Raw genomic sequence first — 19,655 nt, 5'->3', positions numbered from 1 at the left:
TCAAAGTATCTGTTTGAAAAACGTCTGTCACTGTTTCACTCATTTATCTGTATGTGTGTGTATTGCAGGAGACTGAACACCCTAAACAAGTGTGCTCTTATGAGATTAGAGATCACCCCTCAAAGAAAAAGAGTAAGTGTCTTGTCCCTTTCACGTTATTTTGCTGAATCATTTCACTTGCTACCCTCTTGCGTTCTTTTGTCCAGTCAAAAGATCCTAAGTGTGTGTAACTTATGTTTGCTCTCTGTATCAGTTAATTAGAAAGACGTTCTTGTTTTCTTATCATTTTCAAGGCCCCAAGGGCAGTGCAGAATGGCCTTTATGTCCAAATAAAGGGCTTTGTTAACGCCCATCCTTCTTCTGATTTTCTTTACTCCTGTTTTTCATGTTTTTCTCACCATACACATCCTAAAACCCCCCTGCATACCATAAAAGGAAGAGAATGCACACTCTGCTGGTCGGTTGTTTGTCATTCAGTGCGGTTTAAGAGTGAGTGTGTATAGTCTAAGACTGCCCCAAAGCCATGACTCAAACTACATGCAGGTAGAGAATGCAACAACAAACAATCCAGCTATGTAATCACAACAGGGAGCTTAGGAAGATAGCCGTCAAGTCTGACTGCAGCTTCTTTTTCTGCACAACTGGTAAGTCTGAACAATGGCAGCCTTGTCAAGTGTGCGTCCTGTTAAGAAAGCTGATGACCCTTTAGTGTCATCGTGTGTTGATGGAGTCAAAGGTAGAGGTCAGGGGATGACTTGAGGAAGTGATCTGCCCTTTTCAAACATACAAGCAGAAACCATCCCTGGAATGCATTGATCTGTTCAGGTGGCCTCTGTAGAGTCCTCCTCTGTTCCTTGTCATCTTGTCCATAAAGCTTATTTTAAAGTGAAAACTTTCTTTTTGAATTAATACTGGATTTTCTGGTGGGCAGTGAAGAAACATTGCACACCAGGTCTTCGTTCTTTTTGATCAAAGGCTTGCCCTCAGGGGCTATAAAATAACAATCCAAGTTTTACGGACTTTCGTCGCCTCCATTATTATACACCGTGAAGGAGACACCTCTGGATCCCGTGACCCCCTGTTAACCAGCAGAACACTTTTGCTTTTACTGATTTGTCAGGGTCCCAGGATCAAAAGTCTGTTCTACAGCTAAACTGATATCAACTAACTCAGTTAGTGGTAGAAAATTGTCAACCAGTTCTATATTCTAGAATGATTAAATTAACTCCCTAATCACTTTAGGAAATTACATAATTATTTAAAACTATTTTAACAGGCTGTGAACTCTACAACTATAATTGTTGATAGAGATCTGGCATTGCAGCACAATCATGTAGCTCTCAAATATTTTCACCTCCCATCCAACCCCTTTGTCCTGGACTCCCATCATAAGAGACGTGGTTCTCCAGGCTTGCTTTAGGTGATTGCATTGATGGGGGATGGGACCAGACCTGCCCTCTCAGGCTGGGGTGTGAACCCTGAGAGCTGGCCTGGAATTTGTTGTCCACCACCCCCGTCCTTCCATCCCTACCACCCTCAGGGAGGAGATAGATTAACCCGAGTAAAGCAGAGAGGGGGAATGGTGAACATGTGACTGTGCTGTGACATGGCTAAACCAACCAGAGTAAAAGTTTTTCCTTTAGTGGACCATGGTTTAATGCATTTTACACCTTATCAAGCCCAAGAGGCTTGTAAGAGTAAGCGAACCAATTATCCTAACAATGCTAGATTCATGAACTGTGGGAATAAATCAGATCAACTTGAAACAAAAACACTTATTCTTTGTTGCAGATTTAGGTTCACATTACTTGTGAACTTTTACTTAATTTTTTTAATGCAACAGTAAGATTTGAGTCATTAGTGTATTTGGCTGCACTGATATTAAAGAGTTGCTTTAACTCGCTTTCATATTATTTCAGAGTGAGGACTCTGATGAGGATGAGCCATGTGCCATAAGTGGCCGTTGGACTTTCCAGCGGGACAGCAAGCGCTGGTCTCGCCTGAACCAGCTGGACCTTGATGTATTCTCCTCTCCAGCTGGAGACACTGGCTCCTTCACTCCCTTCCTATCCCAAGATGATTGTTTTGCCAGAGGACCCCTTTTAAAGGAGGGAGTTAATGCTAGTGCAGAGAGCGTCTTAACAGATCTTAGTGAGCAGCCAGAGGTGGGCTCTCTGCACAGTGCTGGTAGTGGAAGTCGAGGAGGATCCCTGAGTACAACTGTACCATCCAGCCCTGCTACAACCATCTCCAATGCTTACACAGCCACCACAACCAGGACGAGCTCAGTTGCTAGTGTTTACTCCTCTGCAACATCAGGTGCCAATGAAGACTCCCTGTCTGATGGGCTTCCATCACCGCTGGAATGTGGCACTTTTGCATTCGATGTAAAACCAAGCTTGATAAACAGCGGTGCTGAAAAAAGCACGCGTTCAAGAGCAAAGAGTTTCTTGAAGCGCATGGAAAGCTTGCGGCTACGCACCAGCAGCAATGCTGCCTCCAAGCGCAAAAAGAAGGGTGTAACTGGTCAAGGTAAGCTGGAGATCAGCGGCCCGGTGCTGAAAGAGGGTTTTGACGAAGACAAACTACGACGCCTCAACTGTGTGGACATCGCAACTCTGGATTGCAATGCAAACCAAAACCGAAGCATCACCTATTCAACGCAGACAAGCAGTGGGAGTGCAGGGAGTAGCCAATCAGAGGCCAGCAGTGGAAGTTCTGTAAATACTCCCAGTCCAGTCTCAAGAGCACGAAGTCACAGCACAGCAGCGGGGTCCACCAAGAGAGGTGGGATGTACCTGGAAGGCTTTGACCCATTTAATTTTGTTGTGCTGCAACCTTCAGAAGACCAAGAAGGGAAGCAGAATCACCAGAAACAAAGTAAGAAGATGGAACCCAGCTCAACAGCAGAGAACAACCGTCGCAACCATCAGAGTTCAGATAACAGACGAATGGAGGAAGAAGAGAGACAAGAAGAGGAAGGAGGTGTGATCTTCTTCTACTTGCCTGAAGGCCACAAGCCTGGCACTTTTCCTAAAGCACTTGCGGATGGGGGATCCTGTTGTGGTGGCGACAACATAAGTCGACGCCCACCCCGGAGTGGCTCGGCCGTCTCACTAGACAGTCGATTGAGTGTCTATGATAACGTTCCTTTCTCAGAAGTGGGAGATGATGAGGACGAAGCAGAAGGAGAGGAGGAGTCAAAACTTGAAGACGTGTTGGAGCGAGTCAGTGGCCTGCAGCAATTGGTCAATGCCTGGTCAGAAACAGGAACTGGGGAAGAAGAAGAGGATGAAGAGGAAGAGGAAGGGGATTCAGATTCAGCCCTTGATTCTGCATCTCCTTGTCCATCATCCCCACTGCAGAACTGCTTAGAAGAGACAGAGAACGGTAGTGACCAGGACAGCACTGGAAACCCAATAGCAGAAAGGGATGAGACACTCAGCTCACGTGAAAGATGTGACTCTGGTGTGGGAGCATCACTTACCCGAGCCAACAGGTGAAACTCATACACAAACACACTGAGTAGTGTCTGAGACAAAGATGTCTTAAGCTGGGGGGGTTTGGCAGTTTTACCAAAACCGTTCCTATAGTAATTTAGCAAAATGTAATTGAAAACTATCATGCCAAAAAGCACGCTGAATTAAGGAACAGGGAGGGAGAGAGGGAGTGAGAGAGCATGTCAGAACGGCTCTCCTTACATAACAAGGGATACTTGAAGTAGATGGAATCCCAGTGGAATGTACCACAGGAATTCTAACGGCCCCCACCTGGTGATAGAGGCCATAATTAATCCCTGTTATCTGCAGCTGATCCGTTAGCTTGTGTTTATGTATGTATACACAATGTGTAATTCAAGGTACTTATTCATTCAAGTTTGTACTGTGTTCTCACAATTGTGTGTAGTGTTACCATCATAAATTCTGTATGGTTCATGTCTTGCAGTTTATATAAACACTAATTTATATTAGTCTATAATGTCTATGTTTTGAACATGTCGTGATTGATTGAGCTCGGTTAGGTACAACGTTTGCATGAATGTTTATGTTGCAGACCTCAGAGACTGCGCTGGCCAAGTTTCCAGAGCTCCCACAGGCCAAGTCTGTCATCAACAGTGCTACAAGTTGGATGTCAGTCAGTTTTGCAGATGAACCTCCTTCAGAAATACAGCCTGCTCAAACTTACTGCTCTACTGGAGAGATACACACCTACCAACAAGCATGGCTTCAGCTGGTGAGGACTCAGACAAACACGAAAACACCCAAAATTAAGTTTACCTTCTCTCTTTCTCTCTCTCTCTGTCTCTCTTTCCCGCTTTCCCCTTTTTGTCTTCCATCCTCTCCATTGGGGGCTGGTTATGTCAGACCCCCTCATTACGGAGCTGTGGCTTTTCAGTCGGATACATTCCCTGTTCCTGTTATTACTGGTCACTTACACGCACCTGCACATCAGCACATATAAATGAGAGATTTCAATATGTGAAACCTCCATACATCATGATGGTGACAAGCCCGGTAATTGGCGCCTCAGAGGCATCCACACGTGCACAGACACACACATTGCTGATCGGAAAGACAAACACCCCACCTCACATATGTCCACACGTGCATTCATTCCATTTCACTCCTCCTGCTCAGAGCCATTGTCTGCTGTCTCATTGTTTATCCTTTTGCCTGTAAAGGTGGAAACAGCTTTTAGTGGCCCCACAGCTTCTAGAGGTTTCCCTGTTAAATACACAATTATCTACACACTCATACACTTACAAACCAGCTTCCTGTTGACACATGCTGTTCATATGTAGCCATGTGTCCCTCTGAACACTTCGAGTCAAGTTCTGCAAAAACATCAGAAATGTCTTTGCTAGTTATGTATGGACTATTTGCTCTGTATGACTTAACATTAAATTAGTAATATGCAGTGTTAGGCAGTAAATAAGTCAAATTAGCAAGACTTATAATTTAGAAGCTAATGTTTAACCCTTTGCTGTTTGTAATGTAACTTTATATTTATTGATACATTGTGTATGCTTTAAAGGGCTGTTCCCAAGTTTATGAAGCGGATCAAGGTTCGAGACTATAAAGACAGGAGCGTGTTTGGAGTTCCACTGCAGGTGATAGTTCAAAGGAGCGGACAACCCCTGCCTCAGAGTATTCAGCAAGCTATGCGTTACCTACGGAGCCAATGCCTCGACCAGGTGAGAGATGACAGACATGCACATACGCAAGTACGCACGTCCAAACATGTTCTTCAAAGCTTACAGAAAACTGCACAAACATATCATAGCATACCTAACTTTGTGGTACAGTGGTATATATTCAATCCCCTATAGAAAAACGACAGTCTGATTATTTGCTAGTAAAAGAAAAAATACATTTTTAAGGAGAAATTAAAATGTCTGGTCAAGGTCATAACCTAGTTAAATGATCCCTATTTGAACAGCTGTTTAGTTGCATGGTCCCTGTTGTGTTGCTACATGCAACACGGCCAAGCCATCTGTTGTTTTATCACCACATACTTAAGTACACTCTTAGTCTAAGTTTGCACATAGCACAATAACCTCAAAATGCCTGAATGTCCTGGTTCCATATATCTACTAGTTACATATTACCAAAGTTAGCCGCATGGTTGACATTCCATTTCAAGGGTGTTTGAGAGAAAGCAAGTGATCTATGGACTTTATGCAAATCTCTCTCTCAGATGTCAGATGAGAAGACTACTTGACAATTTACATAACAGTTACAATTTTAGACTTTTCCAGGCTTCATAACTGGGTTATATAAGAAGCGGTAGGGAGTTTTCCTAGAGATGCCTTTCCTGTGTTTGGACGACTTATGGTCACGCCAGTAATCCTTCTGTTCAGCTGTCAGCTTGAAAAAGAAAAAGAGAATACGAAAGAATTGTCAAAATGAGATAAATCATTTTAAAAGCCTGCATTTAAAGACTTCAAACCTTGTTTAGGCATAATTGCATTATGTGCTTTTACTATTTATACTAAATGTCTTACTATTTTTCTATACAGGTGGGGCTGTTTAGGAAATCAGGGGTGAAGTCACGTATCCAAGCCCTTCGCCAAATGAACGAGTCATGTGGCGCTGGTGGGGGCGGAGTCAACTATGAGGGCCAATCGGCTTATGACGTGGCCGACATGCTAAAGCAGTATTTCCGAGACCTTCCAGAGCCTCTGCTTACCAGCAAATTGTCTGATACCTTTCTGCAGATATATCAGTGTAAGAACATTAATAGAATTTCCCTTTCAGGTGTTTTGTAGAAGACCACACACTTGCACTGACATATGCCTGCACAAAATGTACTTACAAACAATGATTTCTCAGTGTTTGAAACAAGAACAATCACATTAAAAGAGCAAGGCATTTCATATCCAGAGGGCAACTTACAGCTACTTTACTCTAGATTCTAGAGAGATCTACACAAGTTCAGGAAATAGCGGTCAAATTATGTTTTGGCACCTATAAATCAGTAACTCACAAGTGTGTTCTTACTACTTACCACAGCTATTTTACAGCACACACACACACTCTAATGTGTGTGTGTGTGCTCACCTCAAATATCAGAATCTTGAACAACTGCAAACACATTCATAAATTAGTGTGTAGATGATGCCAAGGTGCATGCTTATGAAATTTAGTTTGGTTTGAAGCAACATTTTTCTGTTTATTTATTTTATTATAAATTATCAGTTACATTTAGTCATGCAATGTTTAAAAGAAAATGTAACAAGAATATAATAGAATTTTATAGATGTCTCCAATAGAGGTCTGTTGGCCATGTGTCGAAAATGTACAGTGATTCTTCCATTTATATTGAACAGAACATGATATTATATTGATACTGTAATATTATGGTACCTTGTTATTGTTTGAACAGGCCAGAATATATTTTTAGAGACAAGATGTCTTGTACCTCACATTAAGACTCACAATAACTCCAGTCTTTCAGGAAAATAGTTTGATTAAAGTGGTCTGTTACCACAACCACAATTACGGAGAAAACAGCCAGCACAAATATGTTCTCTCATAGTCTATAGCTGACCCCAACCACAAGGGAGGTCTCAGCATCCCACACAGAAAAGCAAGGGTTTGTGTGTGCCTGTTTTGTGCTCACACAGGGTCTTTCATTCCCAAGGGCGAAAATAACAGAAATCATCTGATGAACACTCACAGACAATTCCATACATGACATTTCAGTTCACATCAATCCATCCTTTGCTGTTTAAAAGCCGCTTTTCTTCAGTGGCACATTACAGCATGTTGCAGATATGCTGAAAATACAGATTGTGCAGTGTACTAGATTCTTCTGTCAGTCTACTTGGTTTATATTGTTGGTTTCTGAAGCTTAAACACCCTTTCCTGATCATGGACTAACTCCCTTCCTTCCTTCCTCTGAATGACATAATGAAAAAGGATAGTGTTGTGGTTGTATTGATTGTATTAGCTTACATTTTTAGATTAAAATATAATAAATATATTCAAAATGTAAATATTCAAATATTAAAAATGTTTGTACCACCACTGCACTATATATCTGTACCAGTGCAAACAATCATACGTATACAGTGTGTTAAGAGTAAACTAATGAAACACCTCTGTCACTTTCAGATGTTCCCAAAGAGCAGCGTCTGCAGGCAGTGAGGGCCGCCGTATTGCTGTTACCGGACGAGAACCGCGAAGCCCTGCAGACTTTGCTGTGCTTCCTGAGTGATGTAACGGCCAGCGTGGGTGAGAACCAGATGACCTGCACTAACCTGGCCGTGTGTTTGGCCCCCTCTCTCTTCCACCTCAACACACTGCGGAGAGAGAGTTCCTCACCCAGGTGTGTGTGCGCGTGCAATCTGTTAACACACTTCATCTAGATCCACTCATCTTTTTAATTGCAAAGTGCTTGAGGTGCCATCATATTTGGCATGCGGCTACTTCAAACCATGTAATTATACTCGCTTCAATAACCACCCCATAAAAATAGGAAACTAGGGAAGAATAGGCAAAAAAAAAAAGAGAGAGATGACTTCTGTAAGGCTTTGAATGCCCACTGCACTTCAAAATGTAGCATTAAACTGAGTTTGATAATTTTGAGATTAGATTAGTGCTTGCATCAAACATTTTTTTACTTTATAACAATAATAATTCGTTACATTTGTATAGCGCTTTTCTGGGCACTCAAAGCGCTTTACATTGTCAGGGGGTATCTCCTCATCCACCACCAGTGTGCAGCATCCACTTGGATGATGCGACGGCAGCCATAGTGCGCCAGAACGCCCACCACACACCAGCTTATTGGTGGAGAGGAGACAAAGTGATGAAGCTAATTAGCAGATATGGGGATTGTTAGGAGGCCATGATGATCAGAGGCCAATGGGCAAATTTGGCCAGGATGCCGAGGTCATACCTCTACTCTTTTCGAAAGACATCCTGGGATTTTTAATGACCACAGAGAGCCAGGACCTCGGTTTAACCTCTCATCCGAAGGACGGTGCTTGTTGACAGTATAGTGTCCCTGTCACTGCACTGGGGCATTAGGACCCACACAGACCACAGGGTGAGCACCCTGCTGGCCTCACTAACACTTCTTCCAGCAGCAACCTAGTTTTCCCAGGAAGTCTCCCATCCAGGTACTGACCAGGCTCAGCCCTGCTTAGCTTCAGTGGGCAAGCAGTCTTGGGCTACAGGGTGATATGGCTGCCGGCTATTTATCTGTTTATCCCTTTTCATGTGTTTTCCTTATCACAGGGTCATGAACAGAAAGAACACCCTGGGAAAACCAGACCAAAGGGACTTGAACGAGAACCTGGCCGCCACACATGGCTTAGCGCATATGATACAGGAGTGCAGAAAACTCTTCCTGGTGAGCATGACTTTACCTTTGAGTACATTTTGTCCAACATAAACACACACTGTTCCCTTCTGTTTTAAGAAAAAAGCAAACAAAATCTCTCACGCACATCAGCGTTATCAAAACTGTGTCAGAAACAGTATCAAACTATAGTGGTCTTATCACTCTGCACCAGATGTTTCTCTGTGTCATACGCAGCTCAGGTACAAAGACAAATGCACGCTCATTTAACATGTGCAGACACTCACGCTACAGCACATCTGTTACCAAAACAGCTACCAAAAAGCTCTGCTGAATTTATTTTAAGATTATTGCAGTCGTTACACAATGACCAATCCTTCCTAATTACCCATACAATCACGCATAAACGTACAAATACAGAATCAGAATTAGCAGCTATGGTTACAGATAGCAGTGTTATTTTCTAAGGATACAGTGAGGTTTTTCTAGCACAATTGGTGGCTGACTAAATACTTTTTTGCCCCACTGTAACAATAATGTTTAGAACAGATATCTTAAAGGGTTTGTTCACCCAAAAATGAAAATTTGCTTGTGTTTTACTTACCCTCGAAGTATCCTAGGTGTATATGACTTTCTTCTTTCAGACGAATCCAGTCGGAGTTATATTAAAAATTGTCTTTGATCTTTCAAACGGTTTAATGGCACTCAGCGGGTGTTGCAGTTGAACAGTCCACAAGTCGTCAAATAAAGCTCGCGCATTCATAATAAAACGTGCCGCAGGCGGCTCCGGGGGATGATGATACGCTAGTCTCGCAAGTTTGTTTAATAGGAGCAAAGGAAGCAAAGTCTCCTCTTGGTTTATATCGAAATCCTCCGACATTTTTCTTTGCAAATCTTCGGTTTGTACTTCGAATTCGTGAGTGGCGTTTTGTTTTCTTCTCTCTCCGCATTCGTCACTAATCAATAACGCCGCGTGTCTTACGTCATCCGCCGGAACTGCTTCAGTGGATGACAGTCAGCGGAAGTGACAGAAAAGTGTTTATTACATTTGAAATATGGATATTTTTCTTACAAAAACTGATGGATTCACTATAAGGGGCCTGTATTCATCCCCCGGAGCCGTCTGCGGCACGTTTTATTATGTATGCACGAGCTTTATTTGACAACTTGTGGACTGTTCAACTGCAACACCCGCTGAGTGCCATTAAACAGCTTGAAAGATCAGACTGGATTCGTCTGAAAGAAGAAAGTCGTATACACCTAGGATGCTTCGAGGGTAAGTAAAACACAAGCTAATTTTCATTTTTGGGTGAACTAACCCTTTAAGATGTCTTCAAGACAAATAAATGATTTTTTTAAAAGTTGCAATTAAGTTCCTATTATTTTTATAATTCAAATTATATTAAATTAATAGAATTAACAGGGCTGGGCTAAAATAGTGTGTAAATCACATTCATAAACTAAACTGTAGATATACCATCACCACCACCAACAATAATAATAATAATGTGTCATTCTTCTTATTGTTATTACTATTTTCAGTAAACTCAGTGATTTGTAGAAAACATTTTGTGAATATGTAGCTAACCTCTAGCCACAAATTTATCACATATTAACCACTAGTATGTCCAAACAAACCATTTTTGCGATGTATAAACATTCATAGACACATACTTTCAATTTTAGTACCTATTCAGAGGTCAGAAAGGAAGCTTTTAACTGGATAAGTGTAAAATAATGAAAGTCAGCAGAAGTTGAACAACATAAGAAATTCAATTTTGTATCATCCACAAAGCAGCATTGTGTTGTAATGCTCACCTACACACTTGCACTTATTGTAATACCATATGCCACTGCTTTTTTATCATAATAAATTTAAGTTGATTATGTGGAGCCATTAACATAAGAAAAGAACTCGCTCTATGGCTATTACCAAAAGTTATTTTCTTCTTAACGGGCTATTTATAGAGAGCGAATAATCTAAAATGAGAAATGGAAAGATATCATCTTGTATTAAAGGTCTTCCGCCCCTAAATCCGATGCGGACGGTCTGGTCCCGCTCTATCCATCAGACTTATGTTTTTTGTAGAATGAAGATACGTTAATCTCAACACACGCTGGAAAGGGACAAGCACTATGACATGATAAACATCGTCAGTCAGGCAGGAAAAGGAGAGAGAGCAGGACAGGACACGCACAAAAGCACTCAACAGTGCTCACAGGGCAGGACACTGGACAAGACACACACAAACAGGATGAGCCACTTCCAGTGAGGAATGAATCACTCTTATCACTTCTCTTCCCCTCACATTCATTTCACTCGCACCAAGAGCAGTTATGTTCTGATTTAGTATAATTAGTATAAAGTAACCATGATTTAAGCATCTTTTTAAGTAATTGAGACTGACAAAGCTAGTATACTACAACCATATCATAGTTTGCCATGTGGGTCATGTAGAATTGAGCTTACAATGTTCATTTTGCTGGTTGCTCCCATTGGGGAAGCTAATGCTAATGTTAATTTGCATGTTATGAACTAGTCATGAGTTTGGCTTTTAATTAATTTTGTTCTCTAATGCGTGTGTCCCTGCTGAAAAGACTATCTTGGATATGTTGTCTTTTTAAGCTGGACCCTAAAATAGGATGTTGGTGTGCTGGTTGCTTAACTAGTAAGACCTTATCATCATAAAGATCATGCTGATCTTAGGGGGCGTTTGACACCGTTTTCAACTAAAAACGGAAAACTATTTTGGTGGTTCGTTTACACTACAACAGTGTTTCGGGGGCCTGAAAATGCTTTTGAAAACGGGTTTTAAAGTGCAGGTTTTTGAAAAACGATATTGTTATCGTCTCCATGTAAACTACACAAATGTGAACTTGTGAAAGCGGTGAGATCATGTGCATGCATATTACATTCAGTCTATAGGTATGCACGAGTACTTGACAACCACAATGCATTTTCACATATGTGTGAAACTTTTCAAAAACTCAAAGAAAAAAACTTTCTAATTTTTAGTACATCGTAAACGTACACTGTAAAAAATGAGTGTCATTTTGACTGTAAAATATTGTAAAAACGCTGAATATTAACAAAAAAAATGTTAACAGTAAGTTCCCGTACTATTTACAGGGAGAAACTGTAATAGTTCTAACCAGACATTTAATTTTAATTTTAAAGTAAAATACTGTTAATTGTACAATTTATAGAAGTAAAAAAGAACAAATCAACGTATAATTTACAGTAAAAAAAAACTAAACTGAAATTCACAGAATCCCCTGCGTGACACTCCACATTTGAAAGTATTTTGTTTAAATAATCATGTTTCTTAATAGTTTTGTCATGTTTGTTATCAGTTATGTACATGTGGGTTTATGTTACATCTTCTGTTGTTTAATGAATGTTTATTGCATTATTTAAGAGTCATGTGTGTTACCATGATGGTGTTTCGTGTTTGCTTGAATGACTCTGTGCGCCTTCTATATATTAGTATATACTTCAGCTAGTGGAAAAGCTTCTTGTGAGGAACTGATTCTTCATATTGCGGTTACCCCTTTTACCACCTGCATTAGTATGGTGGTTGTCAATTTATGTTAAAGATTCAAAACAGATTTTAGTAGCAGTGTGCATTGTTGAATTTGCTAGTTTACACTCACATTTTCTTGTTTGTAAATTATTCGTTTTATACTGTAGAATTTACAGTAAAACATTTGTTTTTACAGTTTTTCTGTATTTTTTTACAAAATTATTCTGGCAACCACAGCTGCCAAAATTATTTTGTAAAAACTACAGATTATTATTATTTTTTTTTTACAGTGTACCCTTAGATTTGCTGGTAAATATTATGGTTCTGCTGCTCTACCAGCCTGACTAATACCACAGCATCATACGGTTCAGAATGAAAAAGCCTCACTTTAGGATTCATTTTAATTCTTTGCGTTTCAGATCCCAGAAGAGATGTCACGCTGTAGGAACTCTTACATGGAACAGGGCTTGAGTCCCATGCGGATGGAGGTGTTGGTGGAAGACTGCGGTTCTTGTAGCTACCAAAGTCTCCTCAAAGACAGTACTGATGTCCTGCTTAAAGAAGCCAAGGACAAATTCAAGGGTTATGACAGCTGCTCGACTCCTGAACACGCTGAGCTCTCATACAAGAAGGTAAGGAAACTATATAAATACACTCCCTATTCGAGTCACTTGGTCACTCTTTTTCATATTTTCATTTCATGTTCACGCTCACTTCCTTCGCTCATTTTCTTGATTGTGCCTAATGGAAAAACTGTCGGGTTTTTTTCCGTGTGAAAGTATCATTTCCCAGCTCTGTTTTGGCCTAGAGCCCAGCATGACATCAGTTTGTCGGTTGTTCTAGCACTTCTCATCGACCAAAACACACTTGTGTTCACTCAGTTCTCTAGTCCTTGGACAGTGTTTCATGTACCCATAAAGTAGGGCTGTCCAATCCTGCTCTTGGAAGACCTCTATCCTAGAGTTTAGCTCAAACCCTAATTGAACATATTTGAACCAGTTAATCAAGGTCTTCAGGAATACTTAGAAACTTCCAGTTAAGTGTATTCAGGCAGGTTGGAGCTAAACTCTGCAGGACAGTGACCCTCCAGGAGCAGACTGGACATCCTCTGAGCTAGGATGAAATCACATTGATGGCTGCGGTGATCCTGCTAATGAGGAACAAAAGTAACGAGATGACTATGCTGGAAGTGTTAATGACTGTAGCGTCATCGTCTTTCATGATAGGTTCAGGACGGGTCGTCTCTGCGACAGTGGAAAGTGTGCGTGGACGTGCCTGCATCGGCTGAGGACGTCTTGCAGCGGATTCTGCGGGAGCAGGAACGCTGGGATGAGGACCTGTTAGAGTGCAGGATCGTGGAGACACTGGAGCATAACACGGAAGTCTATCAGTACGTCAGGAACTCAATGGCGCCCCATCCGCCAAGAGACTACGTGATGCTCAGGTGATTATAAACACTCAAGTCATCTTGTGTTTTTTATTATTATTGTTCTATAACTGTGCTTTAAATTCAAAACCAAATATTTATTTTGTGTTTATAAAAATCCTAAGTGTGTTTTTGTTGTTGTTGTGTTTCAGGTCATGGATGACAGACTTGCCCAAGGGAGTGTGTGCTTTGGTGTGTGTGTCAGTGGATCACGAGAGTGCAGGGGTTCTGGGTGTTCGTGCTAATGTTCTGACCTCTCGCTATTACATCGAACCCTGCGGACCCAACAAGAGCCGGCTCACGTACATTTCCAGAATAGACTGCAGGTAAGAGCTGCACAGGAATCTCAACATCTCCTCAGAACAAATACAAATCTATAACACTTTTATTTAATGTTCAAATAGAAATTTTAATAAATTAATAGGACAAAGTAGAATTAATAATTAAATATTTTATTATAATTCTACTAATTATAAGAAAATATTCATAATATATATTTTCTATTAAATATTTTTAATGTATTTTTTTGTTTTAGAATTAAATATTTAAATGTTTTCATTTAAATATTTGTAAATATTGTTAGAATTTATTTAATAAATATTTTAAATATTATTTATTTTATTAAATTAAATATTTAATCATTTAAAATAATACAAATAATTCAATATTTACTATAAAATAAAATTATTTGTTTTAGAATTATATTTTTTTCAAATATTTTAATTAATACAATGCCTACATCCCTCACATACTTTTTTCTTTTTCTATTTTAGGGGTCGTTGCCCTGAATGGTACAATAAGCTGTATGGTCACCTGTGTGCTGCAGAGGTGGTGCGGATCCGTGACTCCTTTACCCGCCTGGACAAATAAACACACACACACTCACACACAACCTGGCGTGTGCTTTGATGTTTCATTTCACCTCTCTACAAACGCTTACGTTAGAGAGGAAGATGATGATTTTAAACTCCCTTAACATACGATCTGAGCCCTTATATGATACAGACCAACGACTGTGCTGAAATCAACAAGCTACATAGGTCAAAGCTCTTGCCATTTTGATGGCCATCAACCAAGAAGCCTGAAAGACTGGAAATGGGCGTTCCTGCTGCTATGACATCATCACTGACGGCACAACGTTTGACCTAGTTACTGATCATGTCATAGACTACATAAAACGGGAGGTGCTTTTGCTTCTGAGAAGCAAGTATGTATGTGTATTTTTGAATGTGAGTCTATGTATAGTGTGTCTGATTTGAATGCGTGTATTATTGACAAATGAGACATTCCATGCACTGACACCCGCTGCAATATAGTGTTTAAACCTGTTTCTGTGTGTGCGTCACTGTTACATAGTCTGCAAATGTCTGCAAAGCTGTGTACAGTGCTTTCGTAATATTTAAGAGAATGGACTGATGGTAGAATGGATGGACAGACATGTTTGTCTATATACAAGACGGAAGGTGGTGGCTGGCACACCTTTGAAAGGAAGATAGGAAATGTGTGATAGAGGAAAAGACTAGAGCATGTAGACACTTAAACTGCACAGAGGGTTCCAACAGCACCAAAGCCAAAGCTGAGACCAATGTGGACCAATTATACATTGCAAAGTAATCTGAGGATTCAACACAGGACTCCAAAGAAAACACAAATACAGTTTACTCACTCTGAGGCCTGTGATTGGTCGAGATCAGTGCTGCAAACCAATAAAATCCATCCAGCTGTCTCGGCCATTTAACATCTTGAGCCCTGGGAAAAGAGAGTGTTACGAAAGACTCAAAGGATAGGAAAAACTTTTTATTTTGGGTTGGATGTTCAGGTTGGATTATAGGGGCTACCAAGGCAATAATTTTGTCAGAGGATGGTGTACGAGGGGAAATGATGTTGTTTGTTTGTCAGTGTTAACCAGAAATGAAGTAAAAGTCTAAAATAGTAACAAAGCTTGCATTTACACTTAACTATAACCAGGCCTGCGGTCACGTCATCAAAGTAGGAGTGCTGCGATCACCCAACCGATTTCTTTCTGACATGATGCTTCGGATGAGTCCAGTACTCCTATTGAGGTGCTTTATGATTGTCGGTCCTGGGTTCGATGTCTCGATTTATTGCTACTTGCGTGCCTGTCCATGGCGGTGTATCATAAACGTGTGTAAATGTATGCTGCCAAACGAATAACGCATGACAATGACAGTTAACTTAAACCGCTCTGTATTTATATCACTCATATCGTGTTTTTGTATGCATCTTATTTTAATGTAAATGTTACACTAAGTTACAGAAATGAGAAAGTTGTTTATCTTTTTTATTAATGTTATTTCTGTACAGATTAATCGTGGTCAAAATGCACTATTAAATGTATTAAAACAGCATGAATGGCTTTCATCTATGATGTTTTTGTGTTTACCTTAACTAATGTTATTAATTTTATACATGTTCATGCATAATATATATTTTTTAACAAATTTCTGTATAGTTATGTTCAACACTTACATTATTAATAGCAAATAGATACTAAACTTGAATTGCAAAATTTAAATAAAAATGGTTAATTAGTCCCTACACTTAAGATTTACAGTATTGAAAAATTAATTGGTTAATTTACATAATTAAGATTATTGACAATATATATATATATATATATATATATATATATATATATATATAAAATTTATAAATAATTTAAATACCACAAAAGTTTGTGTATTCATTATACGTTTTTTTCCCCATTTTTAATGGCCACAGAGTTGAAGTCATGCAGATGTTTAATATTTTATGATTAATTGATCATTTGATTGTTCATTTAAATTATTTGACTTAATTATAAAAAATATAATAAATGACATCCCCAAACAGCTATTACTATAACAATTTTATTCAAATACATAATACGCTTAGCTTTCAGAGGCTTGTCGTTTGCAATTTTTCACAGGCAAAATGTTTTAAATTGTGTTTGAGAAGAAAATGGCAATTACTTCATCTTAAAGGAGTGAAACAGCTGTGTGGCTGGTGATCTCAGCGTCTGCTTACATAATGCATCTATAATGCTCAAACAAAGAGGGAATTGTCATTGCAAAGCCTGCAAGCTGAGGCCAGACTCATAGCCATACCAGACAAATCCATCCCAAGTACCTGTCTTTCTCTAATACTCTTAACACTTCCAGCAATCTGATTTCCAAGAAAAATAAATAACACCCCTTATGGAGTCATGTTTATGAACCAATCCATCACAGAGAAAAAAAACAGACATATACAAAAATGTGCAAGTCTTAGGCCATTAGTATTTTCACCAACAAAAAATGGTTTTAATCTTTTGCTGTAGTGTGTCAGTTGGAAATATCGGTTTACATTTCCAAACATTACTTTTGCCATTAATTGAAATACTCCAGTGAGATTTTTGTACGCACAAGGAGTCTGACAACAACCAGTGCTCCACACAGAGATCTGATCTCACCATATAAATATATACAGTGGTGTGAAAAAGTGTTGGCCCCCTTCCTGATTTCTTATTTTATATGTTTGTCACACTTTAATGTTTCAGATCATCAAACAAATTTAAATATTAGTCAAAGATAACACAAGTAAACACAACACGCAGTTTTTAAATGAAGGTTTTTATTATTAAGGGAAAACAAAATCCAAAACTACATGGCCCTGTGTGAAGAAGTGTTTGCCCCCCTGTTAAAACTGTGGTTTATCACACCTGAGTTCAATTTCTCTAGCCACACCCAGGCCTTATTACTGCCACACCTGTTCGCAATCAAGAAATCTCTTAAATAGGACCTGCCTGACAAAGTGAAGTAGACCAAAAGATCCTCAGAAGAAAAACAAAATGAAGACTTTGGGGTGGCCTAGTCAAAGTCCTGACCTGAATCCTATTGAGATGCTGTGGCATGACCTTAAAAAGGCGGTTCATGCTCGAAAACCCTCCAATGTGGCTGAATTACAACAATTCTGCATAGATGAGTGGACCAAAATTCCTCCACAGCGCTGTAACAGACTCATTGCAAGTTATCGCAAACGCTTGATTGCAGTTGTTGCTGCTAAGGGTGGCCCAACCAGTTATTAGGTTTAGGGGGCAAACACTTTTTCATACAGGGCCATGCAGTTTTGGATTTTGTTTTCCCTTAATAATAAAAACCTTCATTTAAAAACTGCATGTTGTGTTCACTTGTGTTATCTTTTACTAATATTTTAATTTGTTTGATGATCTGAAACATTAAAGTGTGACAAACGTGCAAAAAAATAAGAAATCAGGAAGGGGGCCAACACTTTTTCACACCACTGGATATATATATATACACAGTTGTAGTGCTTTTCTGGGAACTGAAATCAAGCCAGAAAAGGAGAGATAAGATACGTGTGTGTGAAAGAAAATTTGGGTGGAAGTACGAGAGAGTGAGAGAAGAACATTCCAGAGTTTTCCCTCTCACTTCTGAGAATGAGCTGAAGGAGAGTTCCCACAATGATAAATGATAGAGGGAAAACAGGGCAACACATTTCTCCAGATTGTGTGTATATGCCATTTATGACTACAAGAAAACTATGAAAGACAAAATTGGGGAGGGGAAAAACACACACACACAAACAGAGACACGGTGGCATGGATTTTATGAAATTCATTAAATGGCCCTAATATGATAAAAATCAATACATTATTGTGATTCATATTTTCAGAGAATCATGAAAAACCTAAAGTGGCTCAATTTGGACAGTTTAACGTGTGTGATTAAATTATAGGTCTACATACGAATAATATGCCAGCCATACCGATATTTGATTTCCACATCTTAATGTTATTTCCGTGTTTAGAGAACATGGCTAATCAGCAAATTACGTACTTGTTTCTCTCAGTCCAGCGGTAATAGGCGATTAATCAACTTCTCAGGGCTTGTTTTGACATTGGAGATAAACCAGTGGAAAACTTCATCCGTCTCAGGCCGAGGAAGTGCCGCTCGTTTGTGAGAATACTGCCACCTATTGGTCAGTCTGAGAACATGCAGCTTCTAAAGACACACACACACACACACACACACACACACACAGGAAGCAAACAATCTGCGTAATTCACATCAGTTACTAGCACAAGACTTCTGTTACAGTAATATTACTCCAGCTCCGGCATTAAACAATCAGGTACAACCACGTTTAGAAGAAAAACATTGAAAACTTTAGCATATAATACAAAAATTTTTTCCTGACACTTTTACAATAAAGTAAAAAAAAGGAAACATAACTAAACTAATAAAAAAAACACTAGATCTACTTTTACCAACCCCAAAGCTTTATTTTTATTCACTTAATTTTAAATATACAGCTCTACATTAACCGCTCAGCTGAAATACAAATTCCAAGATGCATACACAGGATTGTGTGAGACAGAAAAAAAAAAAACCTTTTGTAATTATGCTTTTATCAAGCGCTACAAAGTACCCAACTTTAACAATGTATATATACTATTACCAGCATCCTGTTACATAATCCGCAAATACATTCATCATATTAAATACCACGGTCACCAGTATTTCTTGGTGTTGAAATGTCCTCAAGAGAAGTGTAAAATGTAAACTTGCAAATTACATTCAAGCATTTTTCAAGTTTAAATTGATTTTTATGCATCCTTCTTAATTTATAATATCTATAGTTATACTTATAAAATTGGCAGTTGAGAAAGGCTGTTGCCACAAAACTTCAACATTTTGAATGAACGATTCCCTTTTGACATTCCGTCTTGACAGCCATAGTGAGCTGAAGAGGAGAATTCTGGGAAACGGCTCAGGAAAACAAAAGGCCTCGGATCCTCCTCAACAGACCTTCATGCATTCTTCTAAGTCTCTCCCTTTGCTACATTCACCCAGGAAGTCTTTCTCAGAAAGTTCTTCACCCAGGAAGTCTTTCTC

At 39.4% G+C, this 19,655-nt stretch overlaps 1 protein-coding gene across 3 annotated transcripts in view; it reads left to right on the top strand.

Moving 5' to 3' along the window:
• Nucleotides 1-16,125, top strand: part of LOC107565476 (rho GTPase-activating protein 7-like) — a 110,578-nt gene extending 94,453 nt beyond the window's left edge. For all 3 annotated transcript variants that reach the window (XM_016250715.1, XM_016250716.1, XM_016250717.1), the window contains 11 exons: nucleotides 69-132; nucleotides 1,920-3,499; nucleotides 4,054-4,233; nucleotides 5,035-5,194; nucleotides 6,020-6,227; nucleotides 7,617-7,830; nucleotides 8,745-8,859; nucleotides 12,752-12,964; nucleotides 13,559-13,776; nucleotides 13,911-14,084; nucleotides 14,532-16,125. In XM_016250715.1, the coding sequence (XP_016106201.1) occupies nucleotides 69-132; nucleotides 1,920-3,499; nucleotides 4,054-4,233; nucleotides 5,035-5,194; nucleotides 6,020-6,227; nucleotides 7,617-7,830; nucleotides 8,745-8,859; nucleotides 12,752-12,964; nucleotides 13,559-13,776; nucleotides 13,911-14,084; nucleotides 14,532-14,628 (3,223 nt within the window). In that variant the 3' untranslated portion in view covers nucleotides 14,629-16,125. The remainder of the gene's footprint in view (nucleotides 1-68; nucleotides 133-1,919; nucleotides 3,500-4,053; nucleotides 4,234-5,034; nucleotides 5,195-6,019; nucleotides 6,228-7,616; nucleotides 7,831-8,744; nucleotides 8,860-12,751; nucleotides 12,965-13,558; nucleotides 13,777-13,910; nucleotides 14,085-14,531) is intronic.
• The last annotated feature ends 3,530 nt before the right edge of the window (nucleotides 16,126-19,655 follow it).

Source organism: Sinocyclocheilus grahami, unplaced genomic scaffold (assembly GCF_001515645.1).
Source record: "Sinocyclocheilus grahami isolate Dianchi unplaced genomic scaffold, SAMN03320097.WGS_v1.1 scaffold1004.1, whole genome shotgun sequence".
Taxonomy (NCBI): Eukaryota; Metazoa; Chordata; class Actinopteri; order Cypriniformes; family Cyprinidae; genus Sinocyclocheilus; species Sinocyclocheilus grahami.
The sequence above is the reverse complement of the archived record's forward strand: the minus strand, read 5'-3'. Positions and strand labels throughout refer to the sequence as shown.